Here is a 16,837-nt window from a genome sequence, read left to right as displayed (position 1 = left end):
GAGGACCTATCAGACCAGGTTTTGCAGCCATACCAGGTATCAAGAATATACTATACTTGGTACAAGAAATTAGTGATCTATCTGTTTCACGTGTAACTCCTTTATTTTTTCTAAAAAAAATAGCCTATTGAGGAACAACACAACCTATTAGAATTAAAATTAAGTAAAAACTTTATTACAAAACATTTACGTTTTGTAATAAAGTTTGTTCTTAATTTTCATGCTAAAAGGTTGTGTTGTTCCTCAATAGGTTTCCTTGAATTTGTTTTACACAAACCGTATATATGGGTCATTCATTAGGAGATTTACATTCCTCGTTTATCAAGAAAAGGTAGTTGAAGATCTATTTTTCACAAATTTTAGGCAATCTTATCCATTAGAATCAGAAGATTTCAGAAGGCTCACAGAGTGACATTTTATTGCAGTAATCCCCTCAACAGAGTCTTGAAGGCACCTCCAACGAAGATGTCGAGTATGTTCTAAAAATAGGAATGAGGCGTTACACACATTATTATTGCCCAGACTGCCCCTTAGGCCTTATTTACACGAGCGTGTGCGTTTTGTGCAAAAAATGTGGCGTTTTGCGTGTGCAAAAGGCACTTAACAGTTGCGTGTGTCATCAGTGTATGATGCACGGCTGCGCGATTTTCGCGCAGCCGCCATCATTATGACACTTCGTTTGGATGTTTGTAAACAGAGAAGCACGTGGTGCTTTTCTGTTTACATTCAGAGTTTGACAGCTGTTGCGCGGTTCATGCAGTTTGCACAGAAGTGCTTCCGTGCGGCATGCGTGGTTTTCACGCACCCATTGACTTCAATGGGTGCGTGATGCGTGAAAACCGGCAAAATATAGAACATGTCGCGAGTTTTACGCAGCGGACTCACGCTGCGCAAAACTCACGGACTGTCTGCACTGCCCCATAGACTAATATAGGTGCGTACGACACGCGTGAAAAGCACGCGCGTCGTACGCGCGTATATTACGCTCGTGTAAATGATGCCTTATTGTCAGGCCTGTGCCTCAATGACTGTTTTAAAAATGTTCACACAGAGCCATGTTTTGGAACAATCTATTAAGTTGTGCCATTTCATACATTGAAGCAGAAAAGTTACTATGTTATTAATATTTCATTATTTATTTATTTTTTTCGGATTTATTGCCAAAAATATATGATGCCTTTATATTTTCAACCTTTCATCCCAAAAAATTAACCTCGGCCTAGCCCCATGAAATTTTTTTTATTCCTTTTACAATCTTCAAAAAATATACATTTATAATATACCTCTCATTGAATACCTCAGGATGCTTGTTATGCAGATATTGCTGAAGTCAAATCTGACAAAGATCCTTACCGTCTTTTTATTTAGTGAATTAAAGTTTTTATTTCTTTGAATAAAAACTATATGAGTGTGAATCTTTTGACAATAAAGCCAGCAGCAGCAGCAGCACATTTGTCAGGAATGACTCTGGGGATATACTCATGCTTTGCCATCGGAGAGTTATAAGTTAGTCTTCAATAAAATGAAGCATGTCAAAACAGCAATATTTGGCCTGGTCACAAAGGCTTAAACTACCAAATGGCGTAATTTCTTGGGGGTTTCTATCGTTCTGGCCAGGGCCAGCTACAGGTTTATAGGGGCCCTTCGGCGACACAGACCTAGTGGGCCACTTTGTGGGGTAACTCACGGTGGCAGTAAAATGGCAGAAAACGTCACTCTGTGCCCCCATATACTAGTTAGGCTGTGATTATTCTTACATATGATCCAAAGAACATTAAAACATGGTTCAATACTCAATATATACATTTTCAACTGAAATCGACCTTGACAGTGTAATATAACCCAGAAAGACAATTATGTGGATATATATATATATATATATATATATATATATATATATATATATATATATATATATATATATATATATATATATATATATATATATATTAAAAGAAGGCACAACGAAAATATAGAAAAATGGAAACAACTTGATGCTGGTAAATACACAATGGAACATGGACTCTGCACACAGGTATATGGGGATATCAATATAAATAGTGTGAAAATTTGAAAATACCTGTGTTTGAGTCCATGTTCCATTGTGTATTTACCAGCTTCAAGTTGTTTCATTTTTATATATTTACAAGCTTCAAGTTGTTTCTATTTTTATATATTTTTCCTTGTGCCTTCTTTAACCCCTTAATACCGAAGGTATTTTAAACCTTAATGACTGAGCAATTTTTTAAGTTTTTCCATCGTTGCATTCAAAGAGCTATAACTTTTTTATTTTTGCGTCAACACAGCTGTATAAGGACTTTTTTTGTGTGGGACAAGTTGTATTTTATAATAGCACTATTTTGGGGTACATATAATTTATTGATTAACGTTTTAATAACTTTTTTTAGTGGGGTACTGGAAAAAAACCAGAAAGTTTTTCCATTTGCTTTGCGTCTTAATTTTACACCGTTTACCGTGTGGTATAAATAACATAATAACTTTATTCAGCGGGTCGTTACTATTGCGGCAATACCAAATTGATATGGATTTGTTTATGTTTGCCTACTTTTACACAGTAAAAACAAATTTTTTTCAAAATTATTTGCTTTTGTGTCGCCATATTTTAAGAGCCATGACTTTTTTATTTTTTGACCGATGCAGCTGTATGAGGGCTTTTTTTGTGGGACGACTTGTAGTTTGTATTGGTACCATTTTGGAGTAGATATTTCGGTTTGATCACTTTTTATCAAATTCTTTTGAAGGCAGGATGAACAGAAAACAGCAATTCTGGCATTGTTTTTGATTATATTTTTTACGGCGTTCACCGTGCGGGTTAAATAATGTAATCATTTTATAGTTGGGTTCATTACGGATGTGGCGATACCAAATATGAGTAACTTTTAACTTTTTTTCATAAAGTCTTTTGTAAGGGGAAAAAGTGTTTTTTTTTTAATTTATTTTTTGTACTCGGGACATTTATTTATTTATTTCAAACTTTATTTAACTTTTATTTTCACTTTATTTTTAGTCCCACTGGGGGACTTTACTGTGCAGACTTCTGATCGCTATTATAATACACTGCAATACTTCTGTATTGCAGTGTATTATTGCCGGCCAGTGTAAAACTGACAGGCACCTGTTAGGTCATGCCTCTGGCATGGTCTAACAGGCAATTACTAAAGGCAGACCTGGGGGCATTTTTTAGGTCCCCAGGCTGCCATAGAACCCATCGGCACCCCGCGATGCACGCGGGGATGCCAGTGGGATGAGAGAGGGTGCCCTGTCCCTCTAAAATCACTCAGATGCGGCACCCGCTATTCAGCACCGCATCTGAGGGGTTAAATATGATCGGAGAACACTGCTAGTGGTCTCCAATCGTTGCCCTGAAGTCCGAGGCTGCTACTAACAGCCCGAGCTTCAGCAGCACCCCGCATTCATCTGAAGTGCCGACGTGGAAACGTGTCGCTTCAGAAGAACTACCCTGAACGGCCGACATAAAAACACAATACGCCGGTCGTTAAGGGGTTAATACATCATTAATTAAAAGTTAATTTTATATCCACATAATTGTCTTTCTGGGTTATATTACTCTGTCAAGGTTGATTTCAGTTGAGGCTCTGATTATGCCCCATGAAGAAGTTAGGTCCCCAGTTTGTACCCCCATAAATTTAGTGCCAACTGTAGATAGTGCCACACAGCTTTCCCCCCAGGTAGTTCCACACAGCCCCCCCTCCCAGGTAGTGCCACACAGCCCCCCTCCCAGGTAGTGCCACACAGCCCCTCCTCCCAGGTAGTGCCACACAGCCCGCGCTTTCAGGTAGTGCCACACAGCCCCCTTTCCAGGTAATGCCACACAGCCCCCTCACTGGTAGTGCCACACAGGCCTCTCCCTGTAGGTAGCGCCTTTGGGGCTCCCTCTTGCAGTGGAATCCCCAACCAGAGCATTGCCGATGCTTTGGCCGGGATTCTGCTTCAGGAGGAGCCCCTGACGTCACTGTACATATATAGACAGTGATGTCAGGGGCAGCACTCTGCCTGGGACTCCGGACATCACTGTCCATATATCAGCACACTGCCTGGGAGACTGTAGCCTAGTAAATGGCAGAGTGGGGAGCTACCTCCCTGCTCTGCCATGGCGTTCAATATTATCTGCCTGTAATTGGCTGCAGCAGTCACATGGGTTGAAACCTCATCCCAGGAGGTTGGCCTGGATGAAGAAGCAAAGAATTATGGGTAAGTATAAGATTTTATTTTTTTTCTGAATTGCGTATTTTGCGGCGGACTCTCGGCTTTTCCGCCACAAAAAAAAACGCAACATCTGCTATTTGTTGCGTGTTTTACTTCCAAATTGAATTCAATGGGGAAAACCTACAACAAAAAAGCAGCGATTACGCAAATACAATTGGCATGCTGCGGATTTAAAAAAATGTACAGCCGGTCAATTTCTGAGTGTTTTTTTTACGCTCATTATAAATGCAGCGTGTGGATGAAATTTTTTCAAATCTCATCCACTCTGCTGCTACTGTATTATGCTGCAGATTTTTTGTAACAAAATCCATTGCGGAAAATCCGCAGTATTTATGCTACGTGTCAACTTACCCTTACAGAGTTATTCTTTGATAAGGTCACACATATCAGATTTGCAAAATCTGCCTTGGTCATTAAGGCCCAAACAGGCTTGGGCATGCAAGGCTTAAGAACACATCCTCCCCTAGAATAGCTCTGTAATATGGGATCCGATAGGAAAGCAAAACAATATTTTAGATTCAGATGGAATGTGACAAAAAAATACTCTGTGTGCCTCCATATGAAATATGAAGTAGAGCCCTATAGAAATCTACGACTATTTTGTAAGGGTCTTGTCTTAATATGCCCACATGCATGAGGCTTAAAAAACAAAAAGTACAATGTGATGTATTAGCAGCTAACTAGTCTGGTTGATCATTTATTGCTTTACTCAAATGATCTAGAATGAGGAAAGAAGTATTCTAGTCAAAGAATTCCACACTGCTGTTACAAAGGAACATTGTTCAAAGCAAACACCCATCAAATTGTGAATAGCAACTGTCAGAGCCTATTCTATTATATAAACTATAATCTGCACAGTCTGTCAATATGTACCAAAAGCTTCTATTGTAAGCACATATGATGCATAAAGCATTGCTAAATCGGCAGTTAAACTGAACACAACCTGTGCTGTAACTATTTTTTTATTTGTTCATTATTGCAATGTTGTTAGAACTATATCACAGTTCCACTAAAGCACAAAATTCAATCATGAGAGCAACATGTGGCCACAGACCCTTTGGCTACAAATGATCTAGGCATGTAGAATTGTATCACCATTATAACAAGTAATGAAATTTTATACTTTCTGACCTTTAGTAGGTTGTCAAGACAACACGTCCACAATTACGGATTGCAGCTACAATCTACTATTTTCCTCTCAACTCTAAGAGATGTTTTTCTTAATTGGTTTGAATAACGACTGTTATCATAGAGCGCTATATATATATATATATATATATATATATATATATATATATATATTCACAGAAATGTGCAAAAGCTTTAGGCAGTTGTGGAAAAATGCTGCAAAGTAAGAATGCTTTCAAAAATAGAACTGTTAATCGGTTTTTTTTAGCAATTAACAAAATACGGTGATCGAACAGAAGAGAAATCTAAATCAAATCAATATTTGGTGTAACTACCCTTTGCCTTCAAAACAGCATCAATTCTTCTGGGTATACGTGCACACAGTTTATGAAGGAACTCGGCAGGGAGGTTGTTTCAAAAATCTTGTAGAACTAAGCACAGATCTTCTGTGGATGTAGGCTTCCTCAAATCCTTCTGTCTCATCATGTAATCCCAGACAGACTCGATGATGTTCAGATCAGGGCTCTGTGGGGGCGATATCATCACTTTCAGGGCGCATTGTTCTTCTTTACACTGTAGAAACTTCTAAATGACATTGGCAGCATGTTTGGGTTCACTGTCCGGCTGCAAAATAAGTTTGGAGCCAATCAGACGCCTCCCTGATGGTATTGCATGATGGATATGTATCTGCCTGTCTCAGCTTTAAGGACCCCATTAATCCTGAACAAATCCCAAACTCCATTTGCTGAAATGCAGCCCCAAACTTGCATGAACCTCCACCATGCTTCACTGTTGCCTGCAGACATCCATTATTGTACCGTTCTCCAGCTCTTTGGCAAACAAACTGCCTTCTGTTACAGCCAAATATTTCTAATTTTTGAAATGCTGCCATATTTCTGCATGCTTGGTCTTGTTTTCACGTCGATGGTAGGACTTTTTGGGCGCAATTCTTCCATGAAAACCACTTTTGGCCAGACTTCTCCAAACAGTAGATGGGTGTACCTGGGTCTCACTGGTTTCTGCCAGTTCTGAACTGATGGCGCTGCTGAACTTCAGATTTTGAAGGAAAGTAAGCATGATGTGTATTTGAACTGCTGCACTAAGTTTCCTTGGCCGACCACTGCATCTACGGTCCTTAACATCACCTGCTTCTTTGCTCTTCTTCAAAAGAGCTTTTACAGCACATCTTGAACCCCCAGTCTGCTTTGAAATCTTTGCCTGGGAGAGACCTTGTGTCTTGTTGCTGTGCTCAGTCTTGCCATGGTGGACCTGTGACATGAAACTGTCTTCCACAACCTCACATTAATAGAAGAATTTGGCTGTTCCTCACCCAGTTTTAAGATTCCTACACAGCTGTTTCTGTTACAGTTAATGACTGTGTTTCAAACTACATATGAAAATGATGATTATTATAACCTGTTTGGCGTAATTGGTTAATCATACACCTGACTATGATCCTACAAAAACCATGACTTTGTTCAAGTGTACCTAGAAGAATTGATGCTGTTTTGAAGGTAAAGTGTGGTCACACCAAATATTGAATTTTATATAGATTTCTGTTCTGTTCATTTACTATGTATGTTTGTTTGTTAATTGATAAAAACCCCAAACTATTAACACTTCTATTTTTGAAAGAATTCTTTCTTTGCATGAGTATTTGCACAGTGCTGCACGTATGTATACACACACACAAACATACACTCACACATTTTTTTTTTGTTTTTGTTTTAGTATTTGTGTAAGTTAGGAACCTACACCATATTGTTTTTTTGTATTTTCTTCTGTTAATAAGGGAAAAAGCTCCCAATGTATTTGTTAAACATAGGCTGTGACGGATGCCTAACAGTGGCATCCGTCACCATACACTTTAATGGTACCTGTTAAATATATACACCATGATCTGTGGTCATGAGAGTTTATGACGTATCCGTGAAAAGAAATACCATTATAGTCTATAGTCTACTACGCTATTCCATGCCTTTTTTTTTTTTTTTTGCAGTATACCAACATATACTGGCCAGACGGAAGCCAAAAGGACACGTACATATGAAACATAGGGCAAAAATATGATGTCAAAATAGCTTGGCTCTATTTACATCTGTGTCAAAAGCTCAATGGATTCCATTGGACGCTTTTGATTTCTGTCATGCGATGGGTCCAGTGCTTCCTTTTTTCTCTTTGTGCTGCTCCTATGACGAGCAGAGCAACGCAAGAGATGCAGAATGCAGATGTGAACAGGGCTGTTCCTGCTTACAAACTTTACAACTTTCTAATGAAATTGCTCTCCATTTACTATATGCTGGCATATTGTATAATTGTTTTATATGTATAACTGTTTTTTTTTATGTAACTTAACTTTTTTTAGTTTATGTAAGAACTCTAAAATAAATGTTTCATCTACTTTAACGATTTCACCCCTTAAGGACGCTGCCTATTTTGGTGCCTTTAGGATGCAGAGGAAGTACTTGCACCCTATGCCATACTATTATGCTGCAGTGCGGGATGGGGTTAACAGGATTCTAAGGCTTTGAATGCAACAGACTTAAGGATAAATATAAAGGTATGTACATAAATATGTGTAGGAATCATCTTTTTTTTACATAGCTGAACATAACTGCTGCAAAAAAAATGAATAAAGGGTTTATGCAGGACGTGATGAGATAAAATAAACACTGGCCTACTTGTTTGTACAGCAGTAGATTACATCACATGGTGTGTAAAATAGAATTTACTCGCTTCTGGAATATTGTTATTTATGCCTGTCAGCTCTTTGTGTCCAAATGCACTAGGTGGGATTGTTGTAAAAGGCTACATAACCTTCTGAAAGGCAAATTATTTTTTTTTTTAATGAAAACATGTATCAGTGTGTGTGTGTTTGGTGCCACTTTACAAATACTTTTTTATTAAAAAAATGTTTTCATTTTGTAGATACTGCTGCTCTCTATGCTATGGAGCTGTATCGTTCGCTAATCACTGAATCCGTCAGTCCCGCTGACCTGACGGTTTCAGTGACAGCATTTCCTGCGTGTCTGTGACACGCAGGATCCACCTGTAAACTATCACATCTAAGTTATGAACTTAGGCGTGATAGTTTACCGGTGGATCCTGCATGTGAAAGACACACAGGACCCATATATGCATATACAGTTCCCTTTAACTGGTGATATCTCTGGTTGTGTCACAACTAGAACTGTGAATCTCATCTCTTATATGCCACCAGAACCACTAATCCAGTTGGTCCACAGCCTGAGATATGACTATTTGAAGCGAGCCCCCTCCCCTCCAGCCTCAGTCCCCCATAATGAGCCTGCATTCCGTCTCGGCATCCTTGCCGCTAAAGACGGGTTTACCTTAACAACAGTGAGTGGACAGCAGATTACATAGAAGGGAGACCCCTAGGGGCAGGCATTAGATTTCAAACAGTTTTTCGGTGGAAAAACAAAGAGATTTGCAATTTGTTCAGGATCATATATACTATGATTTCAGTTGTTCCAAAAGTTAGTGGCCATTCAAAGAAGCATGACATTCACTAAGGATGCCAACAGGATCAAATTGTGTTTTGTTAGTGAAACCAGAGACGCACATCGGTCGTCCAGCAATAGGGCACGTCTGCCATAAGGAAGAGAGATAAGGTTGCTGGAGTATGAAGCAGTGCGTTACCGTACAATCAGCGCTGCTTGTGGCATATACCTGGCTATTGCAGTGTCTCGAACTGTTCAGAAACTCTGCGCTCACTGAAAAATCACATCAAGGCCTCTTTTTACACAAAGCAGAGCTGCAGGTAAAGTGGGGAGGGAGGAAACCTGCCGGAAGACTCACACAATTCCTCTTATGGAGGAGAGCTATTTTTGCCTGCTGAACAGATCATCTTCTAGTAAGTATTAGACTAACACCAGGGCTTTATTGAGAGCAGCACAGCTCAGTCTGTTCAGTGTACATCTTTTGTATGAAGTTATAAATACTCTGTGTATGTGGGATAAGGAGGGTGCCGACAGGCTGCCAGTACAGATGATTTAATTACAATATTGAGTCTATGAGAACATGGGGAGATCACCCATGTCCAGAATCTCTGTTAGGTTACAAAAAGCAGGTACATAATTGTGGGCTATGGGAAGGAATAAATGCTCCTAGGCAGGGGTACATACCATTGGTGCAACCTGTGCAGTAGCACTATGAGCTGCATTCGTAGACTGATATCTTTGTGATCTCAGCGGAGGGAAGGCCTCAACGCTTTTTGCTGACAGAATTGTTCATCAAAACACAGTCAAGCTGTTCTGCCGTACACAAAATGTGTCTCAATGATGGAGTTCATATAGCAGAATAAAGTGGAACAATGCTGTGGAGAGTTCTAACTAATGATGCTAGCTAAGACCGAAAAGGCTTGGAGCCAGTTAAAGAATGTCCATGGTATCAATCCATACCACCGTTTCTTTTCATCCTTTTTTTACAGTCATCAGTTACCCGTATCCATATTATACCATTTTTCTATCAGAAAAAAAAGATCTCAACATATTAGTACTATCAAAGCTTTTCTCTAACCCTGGCTTTTAAATGGGCACCCAACAGGGCCCTGAAAGCAAAAATATATTTCCCCACATGCAACGATATCCAAGTGCACATTACTCCCTGCCACCTTAGACATCTCCCCACCAACAGCTGTTGCGGCCACCACCGTCTGAACCTGACTTGGGGAATTGACTTGCGCAACAGAAACGCTTCCCCAAGGCAGCTGAAAGGTCCTTTCTGGGGCTCCTAATCCGGTGGGCTCTCCTGAGAGCCACTGCAGGGCTCAATCAGTCCTGCAAGCATGTGGGCGAAAAGAGGAGATGGGAGTCTCACTGTCTGCAACAGGCAGGACCAAGTCAGGTTGCTCTTGCATTCATGTAGAACCCCTATCTGCCGCTGCTTACACCATGCAATGCAGGAGCTCAGCGATATTATCAGAGGACAGGGTGCCATCGGAGTTCCTGCTTCTGTTGGTGCTGCTCCTGCCTCTTGGCATTCTGACAGTCATAACTTTTTGGGTTGACGTACCGACAGCTTTACAAGGCAGGGATTCCCTGTGCCACCACAATTGGCATGATGAGTATGCTCTCCAAGATGTAGCTACTGCCTGCCACTCATCACTACCTTACTCATCATTTGTCATCAACCAGGTAAGCCGGAATACCCCTTTATTTTACATTTTCTATTTTTGTATGCTAAAAAAACAAAGATTCCATTTGCACCTCTGGCAATCACCTTTTATAAAAAGGAGAAATTAAAACTCAAGTAATTATGAATATCTTTCCATTTCATTTTAATTCCTATGGACCCCGTTAATGACATGTTAGGGTCAGTTCACACAGAGTATTTTGGTGCTGATTTTGATGTGAAAACAGCATAGAAAAACAATTGAAATTGCCCCCATTGATTTCAATACGAGGCAGAGGCGCTTTATTTCCCGCGTGGCATGAAATCAATGGGAGGCAGAAAAAACCCACAGTGCTCATTTCAGAGGGTTATTTGCAGCGTTTTTTACCCACGGTCCTTGCATTAGCATCAATGGCCGAGGGCGAAAAAGACTGTGAAAAACCCTGCAAAAACCGTGAAAATAATAGCAGGGGGTTGATAAACTGCCTCAAATATCCTGAAGGAATTCTGAGGCAGATTTTGTTTGCCAGCAAAAATTTCTGTGTGTGAATAGGGCCTAAAATTTCAAACCCTGGAGAAAATGAGAACCGGTTTTTATTTGTACTTTTTTAGTTATGAAACAGTTCAGCAGTTCCCTAAATAAGAATGAATAAATGTGCAATGAAAACCGACATTTATTACCCACACAGACAGATCTCTAAAATGATGACCCCTCCCCTGAAGGGCAGTTACATAATCAATTTAAGACACTCTCTACCTTCAAGAAATTTCCTATAAAATTATAAATATAGAAGCAGCCAAAGTATCTTAACACTCATTAGGAAAATCAGCAGAAAGGTGAGACTTTCCCTTAATGGACTAAAATTTGTGTTTACAAATCTCTGCAGTATTCAATTGTAGTATATGTCAACTTTTAGCCTAAACTGAAGATGATTGAGTTTACCGCTTGTCCAGATATTAGTAAATATTCAAACAATTGTATGTGAAATTCATGCAAAACAATTCCGAAACAACAGCTGCTGCCATTTAGATGCCGACTGTTCTATAAAAGCCACCAGAATATTATGTGTGCGGTTATAAATGACGTGCTAGGATTGCTTAAATTCATGTTAGTTCTTTTTTTTTATTTTTTAGAAAAATATATTAAAATTAAGGATGGCTTCCTAGAAACAAAATTACAGAAAATATATAACATTAACCCATCTAGCTTCTGGCTCCTTATTAGTAGTTGTGCTCTCTCTGCTAGCAGCCAAAACATGTAACATTTTTACAGGAAAAAGAATGCATTATTCTCAATTTAATTTATCTGATTTTTGTATTTCCAAAATATTATTCCTACATTCTACTCATAAAAATATAATATTTGTATTATAATTCTATGTAATAGTTCAGAGTACGACCAACAGTTGACATTACAGTTACATGCAAACAAATTTTGCTTGCACCAGTTGCTATCTGTTTTTCAATCCATCACCAATTGATCTTAATCATAACAAAAGGTGAATATGACGGATCTCGATAGAAAACTGGTTAAGACGAAGCTTATGCAAACTGATGGATTTTGGCCTCAGGTTGAGTCCCATAAAATGATCAGAATCTATGGACTCATCCATCATGATCATTTTAAATTTTTAACAAAAGAATATATGGCCCAAAAATTTAAATGTGAACACACTAAACTATTCGTTTATAGAGCATTAGGGTATGTTCACACGCAAACTCAAAAACGTCTGAAAATATGGAACTGTTTTCAAGGGAAAGCAGCTCCTGATTTGCAGACGTTTTTTAAGCCACTCGCGATTTTCGCTGCGTTTTTTACGGCCGTTTTTGGAGCTGTTTTCTATAGAGTCTATGAGTTTTTCAAAACGGCCGCATACAAAAACGGCCCGTCGGAACAGAACGCCGTTTTTCCCATTGAAATCAATGGGCAGATGTTTGGAGGCGTTCTGCTTCCGATTTTTTGGCCACTTTTCGGGCGCTTATGGCCCGAAAAACGGTCGAAAATAGGCCGTGTGAACATACACTTAGGCTAAGTTCATACTTGCATTGTATAATCTGTTATTCTGATCCATTTTAGATCAGAATAAGGATAAAAACAGATAAGTTAATAATCCCACTGAAATTAAAATAATGGATGCAAGCGGTTTACTATCCGTTTGCAACCGTTTTACATTGATACCAATGATAAAAATATCCCATCCGTTACACATCAGTTTTTTTTAACGGAGAAAAAGACCTATATTTTAAACTTCGTCAAAATATTAATGACTAACATAACAGATGCAAACAGATACTAACGGATACAATTGAAAATCCCTTTGATTTCAAGGGGATTTTTAGCAGATTCGTTTTTATCCTTATTCTGATCTAAAAACAGATCAGAGTAAGGGCATGACCAGACGTGGCATAATTCTTCCGCCACTGTCCGCATCAATGGCGCACAAGATCTGCATTGCAGATTCTGTTGCGGCTCTGCCTAAAATGGGCATTAAATTGATGCGGACTAGCCGTTGCGTATTGAGGTGAAAGTACTTCCCTTCTCTCTATCAGTGCAGGATAGAGAGAAGGGACAGCCCTTTCCTTAGTAAAAGTAAAATAAATTCATACTTACCCGGCCGTTGCCTTGGTGACGCGTCCCTCTCTTGACATCCAGCCCGACCTCCCTGGATGACGCGCAAGTCCATGTGACTGCTGCAGCCTGTGATTGGCTGCAGCCGTCACTTGGACTGAAACGTCATCCCGAGAGGCCGGACTGGAGGAAGAAGCAGGGAGTTCTCGGTAAGTAGGAACATCTATTTTTTTTACAGGTTGATGTATATTGTGATCGGAAGTCACTGTCCAGGGTGCTGAAACAGTTACTGACGATCGTTTAACTCTTTCAGCACCGTGGACAGTGGACCGTGGATTGTGACTATTTACTGACATCACCTAGCAACGCTCCCGTAATTACGGGTGCACGCACGTAGTCACCCGTAATTACGGGAGCCCCATTGACTTCTATGGGCCTGCCCGTGCCACAATAACGGCCCGTGATTACGGGCGTTTTTACGTTAGTGTGCATGGGGCCTCAGTAGCTGTAGACCTAGAAATACATAGGTCCAGCCAGAATGAAGAAATGTCATGTTCGTAAAACAAACGTGTACGCTGCGGATTTCCGCAGCGGACTGTCCGCAGCGGAATTCCAGAGCAATTCCGCCACATCTGTGAACTTAGCCTTAGCGTCCTACTGCCATGAAAATGGTATATACGGTACATTAAGTATACTGACTGTAGCTCAGACCAGCCAGTTATAAAATATGGAGGAAGTTACTCATGTGGAGCATACTGGATTAGTGAGATTAGTTGTGTAGTAACATATGATGCTAGAGGAGGAATATTAACCAGATGCTTTGTTGTGTATGTACACACGGCATTGCTGCTTTAGGCTATGTTCACACGGCAAACGAAAAAACCCTGTAAAATACGTAACTGTTTTTAAGGGAAAACAGCCCCTGATTTTCATCCATTTTTTATGCAGCGAGCGTTTTTTGATGCGTTTTTCTCTGCCGTTTTGGGGCTGTTTTTCTATTGAGACAATAAAAAACGGCTTAAAAAATGTCTCAAGAAGTGACATGCATTTCTTTTTTATGGGACGTTTTTTTATATGTGCCATTTTTACAAACAAACGCCCCGTTGGAACAAAACACATTCTTTCCCATTGAAATCAATGGCAGATGTTTGGAGGCGTTCAGCCGTATTTTCAGCCATTTTTCAAGGTGTTTACGGCCCGAAAAACGATTGATAATAAGCTTTGTGAACATACCCTTACTGTATTACATGGCATAAATCAGATCAGTTTGACATGGTAGTAATGCTATTAAGGTCTAAATATCTTACGGTAGCTTTTTCCCAAGCCAGTTTGCTATAAATTAAAAAATATTATCTAATTTTCTATAATATATCCAATAAGGAATAATTTCATTTACTTATGAAAAGATGCGTAAATAAAAAAGGAAATGAGAGGGTAATTGCAGAAAATCTTACCAGACATCTTCCGCATCTTCATCACACTCTGCTCCAAATTGACAGATGTCACAAGTTGATGTCTCCTTTTGACTGGTTTCTCCCGAACCTTCATTTGCTGTAGGATACAAACATGAACATGGTAAATATTGTAGCTGCCAATGGTGGTATGTCTCTCATCTGTATAGATCTATATATTGTAACTGCTATAACTGGATTAGTCATTTACTCTTCACAAAAATGCTCATTTTTGTAAATGTGCTTGAAGTCTAACGTCATGCCTGTGAGATATGTTTCTTTTATTTTCAAAGAGATAAACAGATGTAATTTTTTGTCATATATACACAATTAATGTGGAATGTGTCTGGAAAAGTCTGGAAAATTCACTTGATCAAATATGAGAATGATTACATGAGGATTCTGAAATTAGGTAAAATTATACGGTAGCGCCAAATAGGGACACAAAGTATAAATGTGTTTTCAGAATTTACTTTTATATTATGTGACTATTGTGTCAGTACTTTATATTTTTATCTTCCTATTGTATCAGTGTTTTTCGTGTGTATTTTTATGTGCATTTTTATTAGCATTGCAGAAGCAAATATTAATTTGTCATACGAGTTTGATCATTTTCTTTTGACGGCTTGGACTATAAAGTAATTTCAGCCGTCATATACCTTGTAATAAGGAAACAACAAAACAAATATTTGTGTGAACTGCTGCATTGAATAACATAATACAAACTGCTTGAGAACAACACATCATTGTTTTGCTCTTTGGTCTGGGTATCAGGGCGAGCCCAAGATGGGGGATCCCATTTAGGAAGACTTTTTGCCCTAATTCACACCTGACTGCATGTACAGTATGCATTTATTTAAACTTGGGTCTTTCATGAGCAATCTTCTTCCAGATTTACACATGCAGTTTTCTAAGACAAAGCTGGGAGTGGATACAAAAGGAAAGAAAAGCATAGATTGACGACCCCCTTTTTTATCTACTTTGTGTTAGGCTCGAAAAAACTGCTTCAAAAACTGAACGTGTGAATCTGGCCATGGATTAGTAGTTTTTCATTTAGGGGAGCTGAAATGAACACTTGTTTTATTCTCTTATTACTGTAGTACTCCGACAACTTTTACGGTTATAAGAAACCTCATTTGTAAAGGAAGATTATACACCACATAATATATTGTATACCGAAGGTATCAGTTTGTACTAGTTTCCATTTGGAAAATAAATAGATGTGTGTTCTGTGAATCATATTGACTATAGCGCTGTGTTTATGATTTATGCACTAGTATGCTAGTGTCTACATCAGCTTTAAGAAAGATGTTTATCATGTTTACTAGTAAATGTGTTTTTTGTCACACTGTTCTTGTCACTTTTATTGATATGTAGATAGTGTATAAAATGTTACACCATCTTATTCACACAGACCTGGCTACAAAAGAGGCAATATTATAAAAATAGTAAATCGACCGACAATAATTACAGTTTCATTCCACATGTATCACATCTACTGGAACACAAAATATACAAAGTCCCGTCATACATTTTATGTTGTATGTAAATGTGTATGCACAACTCAAACAAATATTTCTCCATTTCTTTATTTCTTAAAAATTTAAAAATAAGATAAAAGATCAAGAAAATTAAATAAAAAGAGTCTTAATATACATATTTTATTGTGCATCAATTTGTTGAATGTAGCAGGGAAATCTGTCTACTTTTTTTAGTACATTTTCTGCTCTTTACTTTGTTAGGGGAACAGCGACATATATCCTGGCAATATTACAGAACAATTGCCTTAAAGGGGTTATCCAACCACAACAACTTATTACCTATTCACAGGATAGGTGATAAGTGTTTGATCATTAGGGCTTCCACTGGTGGGATCCCCACTGATCGAGAGAACAGGGGGTCTCGAGTTCCCTGAATGAATGGAGCTGCGGTCGCACGCATGTTCGCCTGCCGCTCTGCTCATTCCGGGGACTCGGGACCCTCATTCTTTTGATCGATTGTGGTCCCAGAAATCAAACACGTATTATTTATTTTGCGACTACGTTGTTGGGGTGGGATAACCCTTTTAAACAACCCATTTTTCCTAAATAGCCTGTAGTCTACATTGCAAATTTTAAAACATTCTGAATGTGATGCAACATTCTTGTATGCAATTCATCTCATCTTACATAAACTTAGTCGGAATTAATGTAATCAAAAATTTAGGAAGAGAAAAAGGAAAAATACATGATACAGTATAGTATGCATGTGGTATAAGCAGATGTAAACAAATGAGGTAGACCCATATAATAGTTGTGGGAACTTAAGA

At 38.9% G+C, this 16,837-nt stretch overlaps 1 protein-coding gene across 2 annotated transcripts in view; it reads right to left on the bottom strand.

Moving 5' to 3' along the window:
- The window catches only part of TMEFF2 (transmembrane protein with EGF like and two follistatin like domains 2), an 810,050-nt gene that overhangs the window by 395,724 nt on the left and 397,489 nt on the right, over positions 1 to 16,837 (bottom strand). For both annotated transcript variants that reach the window (XM_075831276.1, XM_075831277.1), the window contains exon 5: positions 14,533 to 14,629. In XM_075831276.1, coding sequence (XP_075687391.1) covers positions 14,533 to 14,629 — 97 coding nt within the window. The remainder of the gene's footprint in view (positions 1 to 14,532; positions 14,630 to 16,837) is intronic.

This window comes from Rhinoderma darwinii, chromosome 6 (genome assembly GCF_050947455.1).
Source record: "Rhinoderma darwinii isolate aRhiDar2 chromosome 6, aRhiDar2.hap1, whole genome shotgun sequence".
Lineage (NCBI taxonomy): Eukaryota > Metazoa > Chordata > Amphibia > Anura > Rhinodermatidae > Rhinoderma > Rhinoderma darwinii.
Note: the sequence above shows the minus strand (reverse complement) of the source record. Positions and strands in the feature narration are given on the sequence as shown.